Source organism: Trichoplusia ni, chromosome 5 (genome assembly GCF_003590095.1).
Source record: "Trichoplusia ni isolate ovarian cell line Hi5 chromosome 5, tn1, whole genome shotgun sequence".
Classification (NCBI taxonomy): domain Eukaryota; kingdom Metazoa; phylum Arthropoda; class Insecta; order Lepidoptera; family Noctuidae; genus Trichoplusia; species Trichoplusia ni.
In genome coordinates, this window is record NC_039482.1 from 946,536 (window position 1) to 960,436 (window position 13,901).

At 34.3% G+C, this 13,901-nt stretch overlaps 1 protein-coding gene across 1 annotated transcript in view; it reads right to left on the reverse strand.

The window, feature by feature from the left end:
* The window catches only part of LOC113493958 (solute carrier family 15 member 1-like), a 46,242-nt gene that overhangs the window by 4,125 nt on the left and 28,216 nt on the right, over positions 1–13,901 (reverse strand). Inside the window, exons 11-14 of the mRNA XM_026872008.1 lie at positions 13,001–13,147; positions 11,688–11,931; positions 10,739–10,846; positions 582–725 (exon numbers count right to left, since the gene is read on the reverse strand). Coding sequence (XP_026727809.1) covers positions 582–725; positions 10,739–10,846; positions 11,688–11,931; positions 13,001–13,147 — 643 coding nt within the window. The remainder of the gene's footprint in view (positions 1–581; positions 726–10,738; positions 10,847–11,687; positions 11,932–13,000; positions 13,148–13,901) is intronic.

A 13,901-nucleotide genomic window follows, 5' to 3' on the forward strand; every position in this document is an offset into this window, starting at 1 on the left:
CCTTCACAAAAGACCAGTTATGCCAACAACTTTGGTCGCGTGAAAAACTGACTTCGGACAGAGTTTTCTTATAAAAATTAAGTGATTCTCTAAATTTATGTGACTCCCTGATATATGAACCGAATAACTTGAAACAAACAGCATTAGATAAGTAAAGCCTACTCTAATACAAGTATTTAAACCGAAATAGAATTGTGTAAGCTGTTCAGAGTAGAATTAAAGAACAAAACGGAATCGTTTGCAAACATCGCAGCAAGCATTTCACTTTTCTATTATTTTTATAAATGTCTTGAATATAATTTCTACATAGTTCGATTGCATAGAATTAAGTGTAAATCAATATTATACGCATCGAATCACATATTTTGCGTATCAGGTCGTCCATACATATAACCATACATACAAAACAAATATGATTGATTGTTTACTGGGATGTAGCAACCCGATATCAATGCTTAATTACTCAATACAATATTTCGCGAACAATTCTTTTTTTTTTTATTGGAACACTATCCGACGGATTGAAACAATAGAACGGAAAAATAATTGTCGTAGGTCGAATAAAAAAAGGTTGGACTAACTTTAGATCGGTGGTGCAACAATGGCCGGCTTTCGGACGAAGACCCGTCCGCGTCGATGTTCCTTGAATGGAAGTCTTGAGCCATCCTCAGGAAGATCAACATGGCTATCCCCAGCATGGCCGCGTAAACGAAAAATTCCGTCGCCTGCAAAAATATTCACTATAAAATTCAAATTCAATTTGTTTTCGCTACGAACTTTTAGCGAGAATCACAGAGGGCTGAATGAAGTCAGTGTTCGCAGCCGGCAAACTCATAACTTTGCTAAGTAAACTGAAGTTGCTGGCTAAAATGAGTCCAAAAGGGTTTAAGCCCACATTTTGCCACACTTAGAGGCTCGCCAGTGTAAATAGCGATTTTAGCGGATGCGCACCAGACACGCTTGGAGAGCTTGGTTTCCAGCTTCGAGTAGTTCGAAAAAAATGTATTTGTTTCTATTAAATCTATATTGCACCCTAGCGATTGCAACTGCTTTGCTTCAATGCTTGTTCATAAACCCAACAAAAAGGTTTTTGTTGCGGTCTACCCTTATGATATTAACAAAGTAATGATAGAGTTCACAGTATAATTATGTATCAACTTTAAGTCAAAATTAATTTAAATAATTATTCATTGGCATAGTCTTAAAACAGTTTTAATTTACAGTTTCAATAAATCACATGCAAAATTATGGCCGCTTCCATTTTCGTATGAAAAATGTTTTCGACGACATCGACAGACTTTTCCGAAACGTGAATACAACAATGGCGTCATTTTCAGTATTGTTCAGCTTCAGTTTGAAAAATACAAAGTAACAATACTCCTGCTAAATATCTTTGTCAGAGAGCGAGGACTGAAAGCTTAAAAGGTCCACAAATGTATATGCAAATACAAAACATTCCGTTTTCAAAGATTTTATTTTTATTTTTGTTTGATAATAGTAAAGTCCATCATTGTTTTTTTAAATATTCGAAAGGATAGCGGTACTTGAGAACCGTGTGTAATTGGATGTTGTCCTAGTCTATTTTATACTTATAATTTAATTCCACTACCAATAATATAATATAATAATAATATATCCTGGGACAACTCACACACGGTTATCTGATCCCAAGCTAAGCAGAGCTTGTGTTATGGTAACCAGACAACTGATAAACTTACTTATATATTTCAAAATACATACATATTATAGATAAATTACACCCAGACACCAGAACAAATGATCATGCTCATCACACAACATTTTTCCTGGGCGGGAATCGAACCCACCACCTCCGGTATAGCAGTCAGGGTCACTAACCACTAGACCAACAGGCCCGTCAAACCTATGCTTTTTAGAATCATAAATTGAAAACCGATTTATCAAAATGTTTTATCCACAAATTATTTTCAAAGTCAGTTCAATATATCCAAAGATTACTTCCCATATTATGTTATTATAGATTTGGCAACTACTCAAAATCCTACCGCTTCAAAAAATAGCAAAGCTAAAGCGTTTTTCATTTGTTTATTTATTTAATTATCACACTAATCTACCATTACAGGTTACTTAACCTAATGCGGTAGCTAGGACTAAACAAAGGTCTAAGTATTATAGTTTTGCAAAAACAGATTCGGTACGAAAATAACTATCAGAGTCTTCGTAGCAACATTGTACATAGATGCTACATATTTAGCTACATTTGCTACGGCCATATGCTACAGATCAAGATCTTCGGAACGAGTCAATCTAATCTATCATAAATCGTTATTAATAAAGAAACAAAAAGTAAATTAAGTTTTAAAAGTTGTAACTAACACCGCGCTGGCTGGCAATATAACAAGTGTAGTGTTCTTGATTGCGGTTGGAAAGCCATTAGCTTTCATGTAACTGGCTGCTAGCCATTTGTCACAGGGTTGTTAAAAATATGTTGTGAATTTATATACCAGTGGAAATAAATAGCTAAAATATAATATCGTATTATATCATATGTTTTGTTCTCGCAATTCTCGGAAAGTATCTTCTTGATAGACAAAAACCATAATCCATGGGGATATAGGTCAAATATAAAGAGGCCGTGATCACATTCTTAATCTAAAATGTTATCAGGGATTATCCACCCCCACTCCGCTCTATGGAACAAAGACAAAGAAATGATGCTGAATGATTGCAAACAAAGTGTGAAAATATGTAGATAACATTAAGCTCTAAATTTTACGACAAGTTTAGAGTTATTATTGTTTTTCTGATTAAGACTAAGTATAAAAATCAAACCGTTTAAATATATATAAACAATACTTAGAGGATATTTGAGCTACCGTTATCTGAAAAATCTATATACAAAATAAATAAAAAAATAACAAAATAAGCATTAAAAATATCCATTAATTTATTACAATTAGCAAGCATACTCTGTATAAATCCATGTCACACTAACAGTCCGTAAAAACATAATTTTAGTTTGTGAACCAGTTACATGGGTTATGGAGTTTAAAGTAGATCACTATATGTAAAATTCGGTATTCACAAACATAGCTTGGGAAAAGGGTACGCGTCAAATATAGTGAATCTACATAAAATAATTGCTTGCTATGCATTCGATATTGTTGGTCCCTTTGAATAAGTTGCAACATTGACGTCGAGTTCAATTCGATATCGCTGCAACGAAACCGGCTTCGGTATTCATGTGAAACAAAATATCCTGAACATCACAAAGCTTATACGAAAAGGCAGAAATTGTTTGGTAATATAGTCACAAATAACGTGGTTTTCGCAGAATTTTCTATTGATAGGTTTTCCAAAAATGGTTCAGCGGGTTTTGAAATTATCTTTACAACTACACGTCTCAATAAAATAAGTGTTGAGTAAAGGAAGAGTTGTCCCAGTCGCCTGTATCATAATTACTGGAGTTTTGCGAATGAATCGTATGCATTTTCAATTATTATTCGAATGACTTTAAGTTGACAGTAGATTAAAGGTTTTCATCTCTCTGTGAGAATGGAAAATGCGAAATTTTAAGAGATAGTTATATCTTCACATTAGTGAAGATGACCGCTAAAATCTAATTGCTACAGTCGGTAGCTGAAATGGCAAAAAAGACTACGTATTTTTTTTTTAATATAGTAACACAATTTATTATAAAACTATACAATATACGGCCAACAGGCTTTACATAGTTACGATACTGTAATCTTTTTCCACGACGTAGTGTGAATGCGCCTTTACTCTAGAATTTGAGCTATCAGTGCGGTTTGCCAAAACAGTGGAATCCCTGTACATTAATCATCATTATGTCTTTGATAATCAAACAGCCTGATTAGTGCCATAATTATTACGTAATGCGTTGCCAACAGCCAAACATCACGTTCGAGATGTTCTTGATAATATATTGTCATACAAGTCAATTGACATGTTAAATAAATTAGGAAAAATATTTTCCTTTCATTTCGTATCGTATACAATAATATCTAGAACTTGTTTTTTTTTGTGAGTCAAGTTTTGGATAATAATATGTAGAGTATTAAATTTTGTAAAAAACCCTTTTGTTTTATTACGAAAAACAAACCTTGATCTTTATCTCTACCCTTTATCTCAAGATAGACGATTTTTTTCGAGGGTGGCAATATCATAATCTCGGGTTCATACTTAATAAAAATCCTCTACGCAACCGAAAAAAAACGCGATGACCATTCTCGTAACTTTTCAAATACTAATAATATGTAACATGATTATGAGAACAAAACTGTCCAATCCCAAGCCCGCGGCCCTGACAGACAACGCCAAAGTATTTTAATTTTCTAATCGAGAAAAACCCACTGATTTGTTTTTCTACCGTTGTGATATTAAGAAGATACTACTAGTCAAGCATATGATTTCATGCATGGCTAGCAGCCAGTTACATGAAAGCTAATGGCTTTCCAACCGCAATCAAGAACACTACACTTGTTATATTGCCAGCCAGCGCGGTGTTAGTTACAACTTTTAAAATTTAATTTACTCTTTGTTTCTCTATTAATTACGATTTATGATAGATTAGATTGACTCATTCCGAAGATCTTGATCTGTATCACATAGTGCTAGATGCAATATTTATGTTCAATTTAACTAACAGATAGATTAAGCTTTCATATAAAATAATGTTGTTTATTATTTTATACTAAAATAGTGGACCACTCAAGTAGATATCGTTTAGACATTTTCTGTAAAATTTTCTTACATTTTCTTTCCAAGAAAACTAATTCGATAATTGAAATCGATGTACTTTTTCTTAAACCTTCTACATCGTGAATAGGGGGATAGAATATAAAAGATTTTCTCAAAATTTGTATTCAGCTAAATTCAAATCACTTTTAAGGATGCGAATAAAATGAATCGAATCTAACATTCTGGTGGCAGACGGGGCCACTATTAGAGGTTTTATATAAAGATTGAATGGGACTCTGGCGGGCCAAGACTGCTCTATTGAATCTCAGCCGCGGAGCGTCACTTTGTGCCACTCACTCATCTCAGATTGCTACCTGGAGAGTCTGGAAGCTGGTGAATGAACGGTGTCTCGTTCTATGATTGTAGACGGATCAATTTATAAGATGTAGGTTCCATCAACTTAATTGATTCATGGCCCACCACAACTTTATTTCTGAAAGATATTCAAATACAATACGGTCGGTAGTCGCCTAAACAGACATTTGCGTATACACATTTTTTTTAATTTCGCGCATATTTTGCGTGTAATGATTTTATACATTATTTTGTTTAATCATGGACATTTTAAAACCGGAAAAAAGATTTGACATTTGTATAAAAGAGTATGTGGATTTCTGTTATTGTACGAGTACACACATACCTGTTAGTTGAAAAAAAAATGGCTGAGAGGTATGTAGGTAGTAGAGTATATTCGTTAATAAAATTATCGGTTGGTAAGTATTTAGAACAACACTAGTTCATCCCGACAAACTATTCGAGAGCTTTGAACGATATATTTATGAACAAAATATTAAATACCTACATTATAAGAAATGAATAAAGACGTACAAACAATCTTTTGTTTCTGCACAAATCTGTTATAAACTGCGTGGTTGTGATCGAAATCCTGCCTGGAGGGCAAAACAACGTCGCTTTATTTACATTTAATCTGTGATGGTACCGTCGAAATAAAGGCATCGCGGATATAAATGAACATGAATTCTCTTGGTTTCAAACACCGAAGTATGTTCAATATTAATTCTACATATTGAAGAAGTATATTCAGCATTAACCCAACATGTTGAAGCATCATTTTTATTTGCGTGATACCATCGTCGATCGTCGCACGTATTACCCGTGTGGCACATCACAAATGTCATTTGCCGCATTGTCTTAAAAAAAGTTCATATAATAATCATGCTAAAGATCCGAATATCACCCGTTATAATATGACATGTGCTTGTTGGTATTCAGGTAATTTAATTGACTCATTGGATACATTACTTATTTTATTTCTCTCATATTTGTTCTTATGAAAATAAAGTGTTATAAATCCCAATACTTAATACTTTTATGTTTTCAGCCAGACTTGCAGTCCTAGTTCAACACTGTTTGACTGATTGTGGCGCTGATTGTCGCGTCATTAAGATTTTCGCTGTTACAAGCGGGTCTATTGATTCACGTGTGTCACACTTGGCAGCAGGTACCTCACGGAACTGTATTACGACACTAACATACTTTAAGCTCTTGTTGTTTTGATCTTTAGAGTTTTGTAGCCTAAGGGTAAGAACAGTGCGGAGTGTTCAACTATACGTCATCACTCATGAGGCTGTGATCGGTGATCTGATAGTGCAGAATCCTCAGTAAAACTTATCTGACTTGAATTCGACTAGTTTTTTTTCCGTAGATATATTTGTATTATTTTCATGGAATTTGCAAAAAGGGGGAAATTGTGGTATAGCATTCAGAGACAGCTGAGTTGGAAAAGCTAAATTGGACCTACATAGGAGTAGCAGGTTCAAGTCCAGTTTGAGACCTTTTTTTAAGCCATTTTAACCTTTAATTAAGTACCTACTAAACTACATCTACTTCGCAGCAGGTATACATACACCGACAGTTACACGTTATACCGTAACGACGGTAACTTATAAAGACGGCTGTGTATAGCAAACGTATCGATATCAAAGCTTAGGAATTCTACTGAAATTGCATTCAGTTTTGTACCATCCCATCACGAGAAGGGTCTACAGGAGAGCAAACACACGTAGAGCGCCTGCAAAGTCACATATAGCAATGTAACATGCAAGCTGCATTGCCGTTTACATATGAAGAGGGTTTGGACGGCCATGTCACTCTGTTGAAAGAGCTAGTCTATTGACCTTTAAACCAATTGAAATTGCGTATAATAGAGAACGAGATTTGAGTGCCAAGTGATATTACTTACTTCAATTGATTAGTAAATATCAATATATTCATGTTTGTGAAAATCGTCTAACGATACTTATATTAAATGAAATATAAGAATGATTAATGGATAGAAAATAAAAATTAAAAATGGATGAAGATTGTAGTGCCGTTCTAAAGTCTTGAAATACATTATCTACAAAAATGTGTACTTTAATCGCGTTGTTGAGGTGTTTTCTTTTAATAAGTTATGACTCTAGACTAAAAGAATGAGCGCAGTTAGGGCAACATACATTTCATTAATTGATATTGAATTATTCCTGTACATACTTACCATTCTACAAGTTCGCTACATTTTCAATTATCGTTTTATATAGTAGGTAAAACTTTAAGGTTCTAGTTAGTGAACCTAAGTTAAAACAAACATGTCATCTAAAGTGTCTCATACGCAGAACTTGTTTCCCGCTGAGATCGGTTGCCGTGACCACGATTCGATACAGAGGATTATTTTGTAATTTTCTTAAAGTTCCTTATTGATGTATTGCATTAACGACACAAGCTTGTATGGACTTAACATTTTAATTAAAATCCATTGGTAGTACGGCGTTGAATTAATTTATTTTGCTTGTCATTTTATTTTGTTTTTTGCAGACATTCATCCTACTAATATTATGAACGCGAAAGTTCTTATGAAACTAAAAGCGTGTGTTCCTCTGTAAAGCAAAAACCACTGAATGGATTCAGACGAAACTTGGTACACAGATAGTTTGTAATCAGGATTAACCCAGTTTTTTTATGGTGTCGTGGGATCATCTTCGGTTTGTAGCGGACAAGCCCGCCGGCTCCTGCTAGTCTCATATAATTTCTTGCACGTTTCCTAACACTAAAAACTATCGATTTTATCCTTCATGAATTCAATCGACATTCCTGAGGTTCCGACATAAGGCTGTAATTCTAGCCATCCATCACGGACTCATAGCGAAGTAAGACAAATAAAGCAATTATATTGGTTTTCAAAAAACATAGCCTCACGTAGCGATGATAGGTATGTGTTCACAATGTACCTATGTAAACCATTTTTTATTGTTTGCCTTTGGATAGCAAAACATAACCACAGCTGTTGATTTTATATAAGATGATATAAGACTAGCTCTTGCCCTCGGGCCCGCCCGCTACAAATAATCGCACGGGAACATAAAAACGAGATAAAAGACTATCGTTTATGGTAATCCTGGTTATAATCTATCTGTTTACCAAGTTCCGTCTAAATCCGTTGAGTGGTTTTTGCGTGAAAGAGAAACAAACATCCTTACAACCTTACATCGAATTATACATACGTACAACCTTTGGCGTTTATAATATTAGTAAGATATCTTCTCAACAAAAAAGTATGTTTTTAATGTACGATAAGTCCTTTTTTTTCTTCACCTTTCACTATTTTTGTTTTTTCAATTGTTATCATGAACTCAAGGGGCTTAAAACTAAATAACAGCGCTTAAGCAAAATACTTACGCCTGACCTTTCGATTGTGGCATTATAGTTTTCATTTCTAGTATTATTAGCTGATACTGAAAGCAATAAACGTTTATGACTGTCTTGACATAATTATTCTACATAATTTTACGCCCCCTCGGTGAGTGAAACTTAATCGTGGTAGCCGTTAATTTTGTCATATATAGGTACATATAACTAGCTGTTGCCCGCGACTTCGTCCGCGTGGTTAGAAGATATAAGTTTTGATTTATACCTGCCCTGTTTTTTCCACATTTTCCATTATATCTTCGCTCCTATTACTCGCAGCGTGATGGTATATAGCCTTAAACCTTCGTCGGTGAATGGTCTATTCAATACAAAAAGAATTTTTCAATTTGAACCAGCAGTTCCTGAGATTAGCGCGTTCAAACAAACAAACAAACTCTTCAGCTTTATATATTAGTTTAAATATGTATCTGTCATCTAATGCCTGAGGTCACTTCAATTTAATACCAAATTCTAGGTTTAACAATACGATTGTATTCTAGTCCGAAGACTCTAACAATCGAGGCAGCGGCAGCCATTCAAATTCCGTTAGATTCACTACAGTTTCGCTGTGGACATTGGACAAACACAATGACGTCACGTAATCATTCATAGAGATTGGACACTAATAATATTATACAGTCTACCACCAGCCCTTAATATTTACTATTGGGAATGTGGAAGTGAAACAGCACACTGTAAACTGTACAGCGTCATCTCTCTTCCTCTGTGAAAACAGGATTACTTCGACAGGCATTGGTAGAGAGAACATTGACTAACTAAATATAATGCCCCCTGCATGACCAGGTATTATTATATTCACGTAAGCTGGTGCAAGGGCAGTGACAGCTGTCGACTAGTTAACACGTAGACAAGCTTTGTCTTTACGAACACCAAACATTGTAATAACGCTTTCGAGGAACTTGCGAGTTACGTCCAGATAGGGACATGACTGAGATTAATCTCGTAGAATTTAATTACATGGGATTGAGTAATAAAATTTCAATAAAATGGGCTTGCAGTCTAAGAAGCACAAAAAATAAGTATTATTAAATTGAACCAAATTGTTTTAAATCTAATGGTATATGTTTTATTTTTATTGTAGTCTGTATTTCATCATTCATCATAACTTTGACTGGCAAGGTACACTATCTTCTCAAGTATCACAAAAACAAGATCAGTCTCACTATCACTTAAATTATTACGTTATCAGTCGCATATAAAAATATCTCATTAATAAAGTATAGTAAAGTTATAGCAACAGCACGTGTGATTGACCGGGGCAACATGCTTAGACAATATTAAACAAATCTCAAAATACTAAATGTAATTTAAAAAAGATATTTCATTATAACATCACTATTACCTTCCTCGGTAACACAGGTATTTTATATAGAACCGTCTACAAGTCTCATAAAGTGAAGTCTTCATAAATTACATCTATAGTCCTTAAGAAAACAGCAAGACTAAAAAAACTTGCTTGTAAATATTTTGTATAGAAACCTTCCCCGTCCGGGAGGTAACAAAGGCAGTGACTAGAGTATACTTTTAAAATAAAAATTCAATTCAATACAGGTTTAAAGCACGATTTTAAAATACTATTTAATTTATGTTTTCTTTTCTTCTCCTAGGTTACTATGAAGGCTGATAGGGATCGGTCTATAACAAAATTGCAATTAAAGCGGGATAGATATGCTTAGTGCGAATAATACCGGCAATTCTCTTGTCTGTGGGTCATACGCACACAAAAACATAAATACTTAAAAAGGCTGGAGTTAAGAATTTTTACAAGTAATTATTTTTCTTATAAATTGTTTTCCCAAGACTCCATATAAAACACACGTGAATCAATGTCGAAACGAAAATTTACAGTCAACCGAGCATCGAACAAAGAGCCGACAAAATGTTGCATCAATACCCTTGTCGGATTGTAATGTATAATTAGATTGCAACAACATGACGAGCATGTTCGACGTTTGGTGTGAGAAAAGGTGATAAACTAAAACATTTTACAGAGCTACTCCCTTTTGTGTTACCACTAAACGTTCTTATAACATATGTTCATCTTTAGGCAGTTAAACTAAAAGAATGTGCGACAAAAAGTCAAAACTTCTTATACATGAATATGCCTGAAACATTCTTTATCAGTCAGTCATCGGGTGATGTGAAATAACATAAATCTGTATATGTATAAGAAACCTAAAAAAAATTACATACGATTTTCGAATCATCTAAGTCCATTTTAGGTTATTTTTTGAAACGCTTTAAAGGGTGCGTAAGTGATTTTCATAGATATCATTATAAAGGTTGCACTTACCCTCGATTGAAATATCTTCGTCTGTGCCACTAGGATGACAATCAAATTTCCAAATGCCACAGAAACGTACCAAGCAGCGATCGTAATAGTTTTCATACTTTTCGGTGCCTAAAATTAAAACGAAACGTTCAAAAACATATAATGCAAGAAAAAGACTTCCATTTCCAACATTGATCAAAACATTCTCCTACAACCTACATCTAACAAAAACAATATATTTGTTCTAATCTAATCGATACACATCCAAAGCCGACGGTAAGTGGTTATTGGGATACTGTCAGCCAATAATACAGCAGATTAAGGACATTTCAATTACGCAGAAGTGCGGTAAGATAAGCAAGGGAATGTTAATAACAAGTTATGCAAGTAGTGTGTAAAGACGCTGACTGAATTAAACACCTGAGTAAAACTTCACGGGGAGTATGCTTTACATAATCTGACAGCTTGTCTTCACTATGCATAAGTTCCTGAACGTGGTGAAGTAAGAGTTTTGAATGAAAATTACGTTGTTTTAGACTCGTGTTATTTTCTACCTAAGAATAACCAATTTAAGAAAAAAGTAGTAGTAGCTAGTGCTTTTGAATAAAATATTTAAACAACTTGTGGGGAAATTTGAAAATTTATAAAGAATCATGTAGAATAAGAGTTATTTACTCCATGGGTCGCGGGGAGTTTGACAAACATACAACCAAACTCAAAACAAGAATGCATTCATGAATCACACAAAAGCTTGTCCTATCGAACCCACGACATGTTGCGCACATTAGGTTTGGTTATCTATCATTCAATTTCATTGACACACTCAACCACGTAAACCTGGCCAACAAGATTGCTTAGTAACTTTCTAGATCCAAAGCATCATAAAATCGGTTCATCACCACGATATAAATCGATAGCAAAATGTTAAAGTCCCCAAACAGCTTCATTTGTATCCAAGAAGTTGACTTGCCTGGGTAAATGAAAACTCGAGTCCAGAAACAGCAAACATGATTTCGGCGACCGAGACGAGAAGGTACTGCGGTACTATCCAGGCAAGATGGAGCTCGTTCGGCGGGTTCGGCGCGTGGAGTACCGCGGCATCGAGCCTCCCGAGGCGTTCCCGTAGACATAGCACATACACGCCACCAGCGCGCAGGTAGCCCTCACCAGAGCCCGACATTTCTGCATCCGCGCTTAATGCTCGCCATCTGAACCTTTTTAAACCAGGAGATAAAATTAAAAATGAGAAAAAAAAACCCGTGACAGTAACCCACATGGCAAATCACTTTTAGCTGATCCGCAAAGACTGATGGAGTTTTGTTACTCTCACTTGACAATCGGATTTCAATATCCCGTTTTTCCTACCACCAATTTTCTCATCAAACGAAGCTAAGAACTCTTTTTATTAAATCAATATTTTATTTTTGAGACCGCCCTCGATTATAAATGCAGTCATTCGGTTTTTCTTCTGAAAACTTTTAAGCGGCTCTCGCACTTAATCAATCTCACCTTTAGTAGAAAACTCACTAAATTTAAATTGCTCAATCCGTATAAATAAGAATAGGCCAAGCTGACGAAGGCTTAGTTTAACTTTTCTAAAAAAGATTTTCCGAAAAAAGCCAAGAAAAAAGAAAAATAAAAGATTTTTATTAAAGCTTAGCACAGTTATTAAATATTTACAGGTATTTCAATTTCGATTTAACGTCTAGGTATGGTATAACTATTGTGCATTTTATCCAACAAAGGAGGCATGCCTTTAAACCAGAATTTAATCATAAACCATATGAAAGACTTGCAATATCAAAGAGCTTTTATAAAGGAATTGCAGGGCTTATACCGTTACGGATAAATCTAAAGTTCCAGCTACTGATATTGTCTTCCAATAGTAAGCAAACGATACGAAATTCTTGAAATACACGATAAAGATTGAGAAAATTGGAAAATAGCTTGCTCAGCAACTATTTTCAATTTTATATAATACATAAACCACGTAAAATAAATTGTTACAAATTGTCAGTTAACCAAAATTCGTAAAAGCATTGATTTTTTGTTTTGGTGAAATGTTAGAAAAAAATATCCGAAAGAAATACTCTTCTTCAGGCACTCTTGCTTTATATATTAAATCATCAGATGAAATTCTAAATTACGTTCACTGTTTTGTAAAGGTCATTACACTATTATCCACTGAAAACTATTAAATTTAGATTGACAGTTCTCTTTTGAGCGACATTAACGTTTTGTTGATGATCCATTGATAGCTACATTAAGGAGTACTGCACTTACTTGCCAGGCTGTAGGCACATGTAAGCAGACTCCCCGATATGATCGACCGGAGCATCCGACACATAATAAATATCACTCAGTCTTTTCTCAGTTTCAACAGCAATCGAAACGTTTTTGTTTGGCCCTGTTTCTCCAACATATACCACCCTGTGAATAAAAAAGAGATATTTAAATTTCTGAATTTTTTCACGAGTTTGTTTTTTTCTTGGTTTATTTAATTATTACTGTCTTTAATAATCCATATAATGTTGACTACAAAATCTTTAATTCAACTTAAAACCTTTATTTCAATTAAAAACGTCCTCCTCTTAGAAATCCATTGAAAATAATAAGCTAATTAATAGAAATGCGATTGTTTGATTTTAATTTGTGGTTGTTCTAACTCTGGTCTGGCTTTCAAAGGAATAAGAGGAGAATATTCAATACAAGTTCCAGCTTCAAAGACATTCCTAGCTTGCAATTTCCCTTTAAACAAACAAGAATTAAAAAGATATTCTTGTACAATAAAAAGTAGGTATATTGCACTCAAATAAAATTTCCACATAGCATTCATTTATGGTAACTTTAAATCAAATTCACAAAAAGACTTGATCAGCAGTTTTTTTGCATTATTTATTTTACCAAAAGACTCAAAGTATTTTCCATCGGTAAACATTTTCATCCAACCAAACATGATATTTAATATGGGAAACAGTTTATGAAAAATCTCATGCCGTTCAGTAAAAGTTCAGCGAACTATCGGAAAACGGAATTATAAAATATTATCATGAATACCAATACAACCATGAAGCTCTTCGAGGGGAATGCAAATGAAATTCTATAGGAATGAAAAGTATATCACTGAAGTCTGGTGAGTTCAATAAACAAGTTGTTAACATCTGATAAAATATACGAGCGGTAC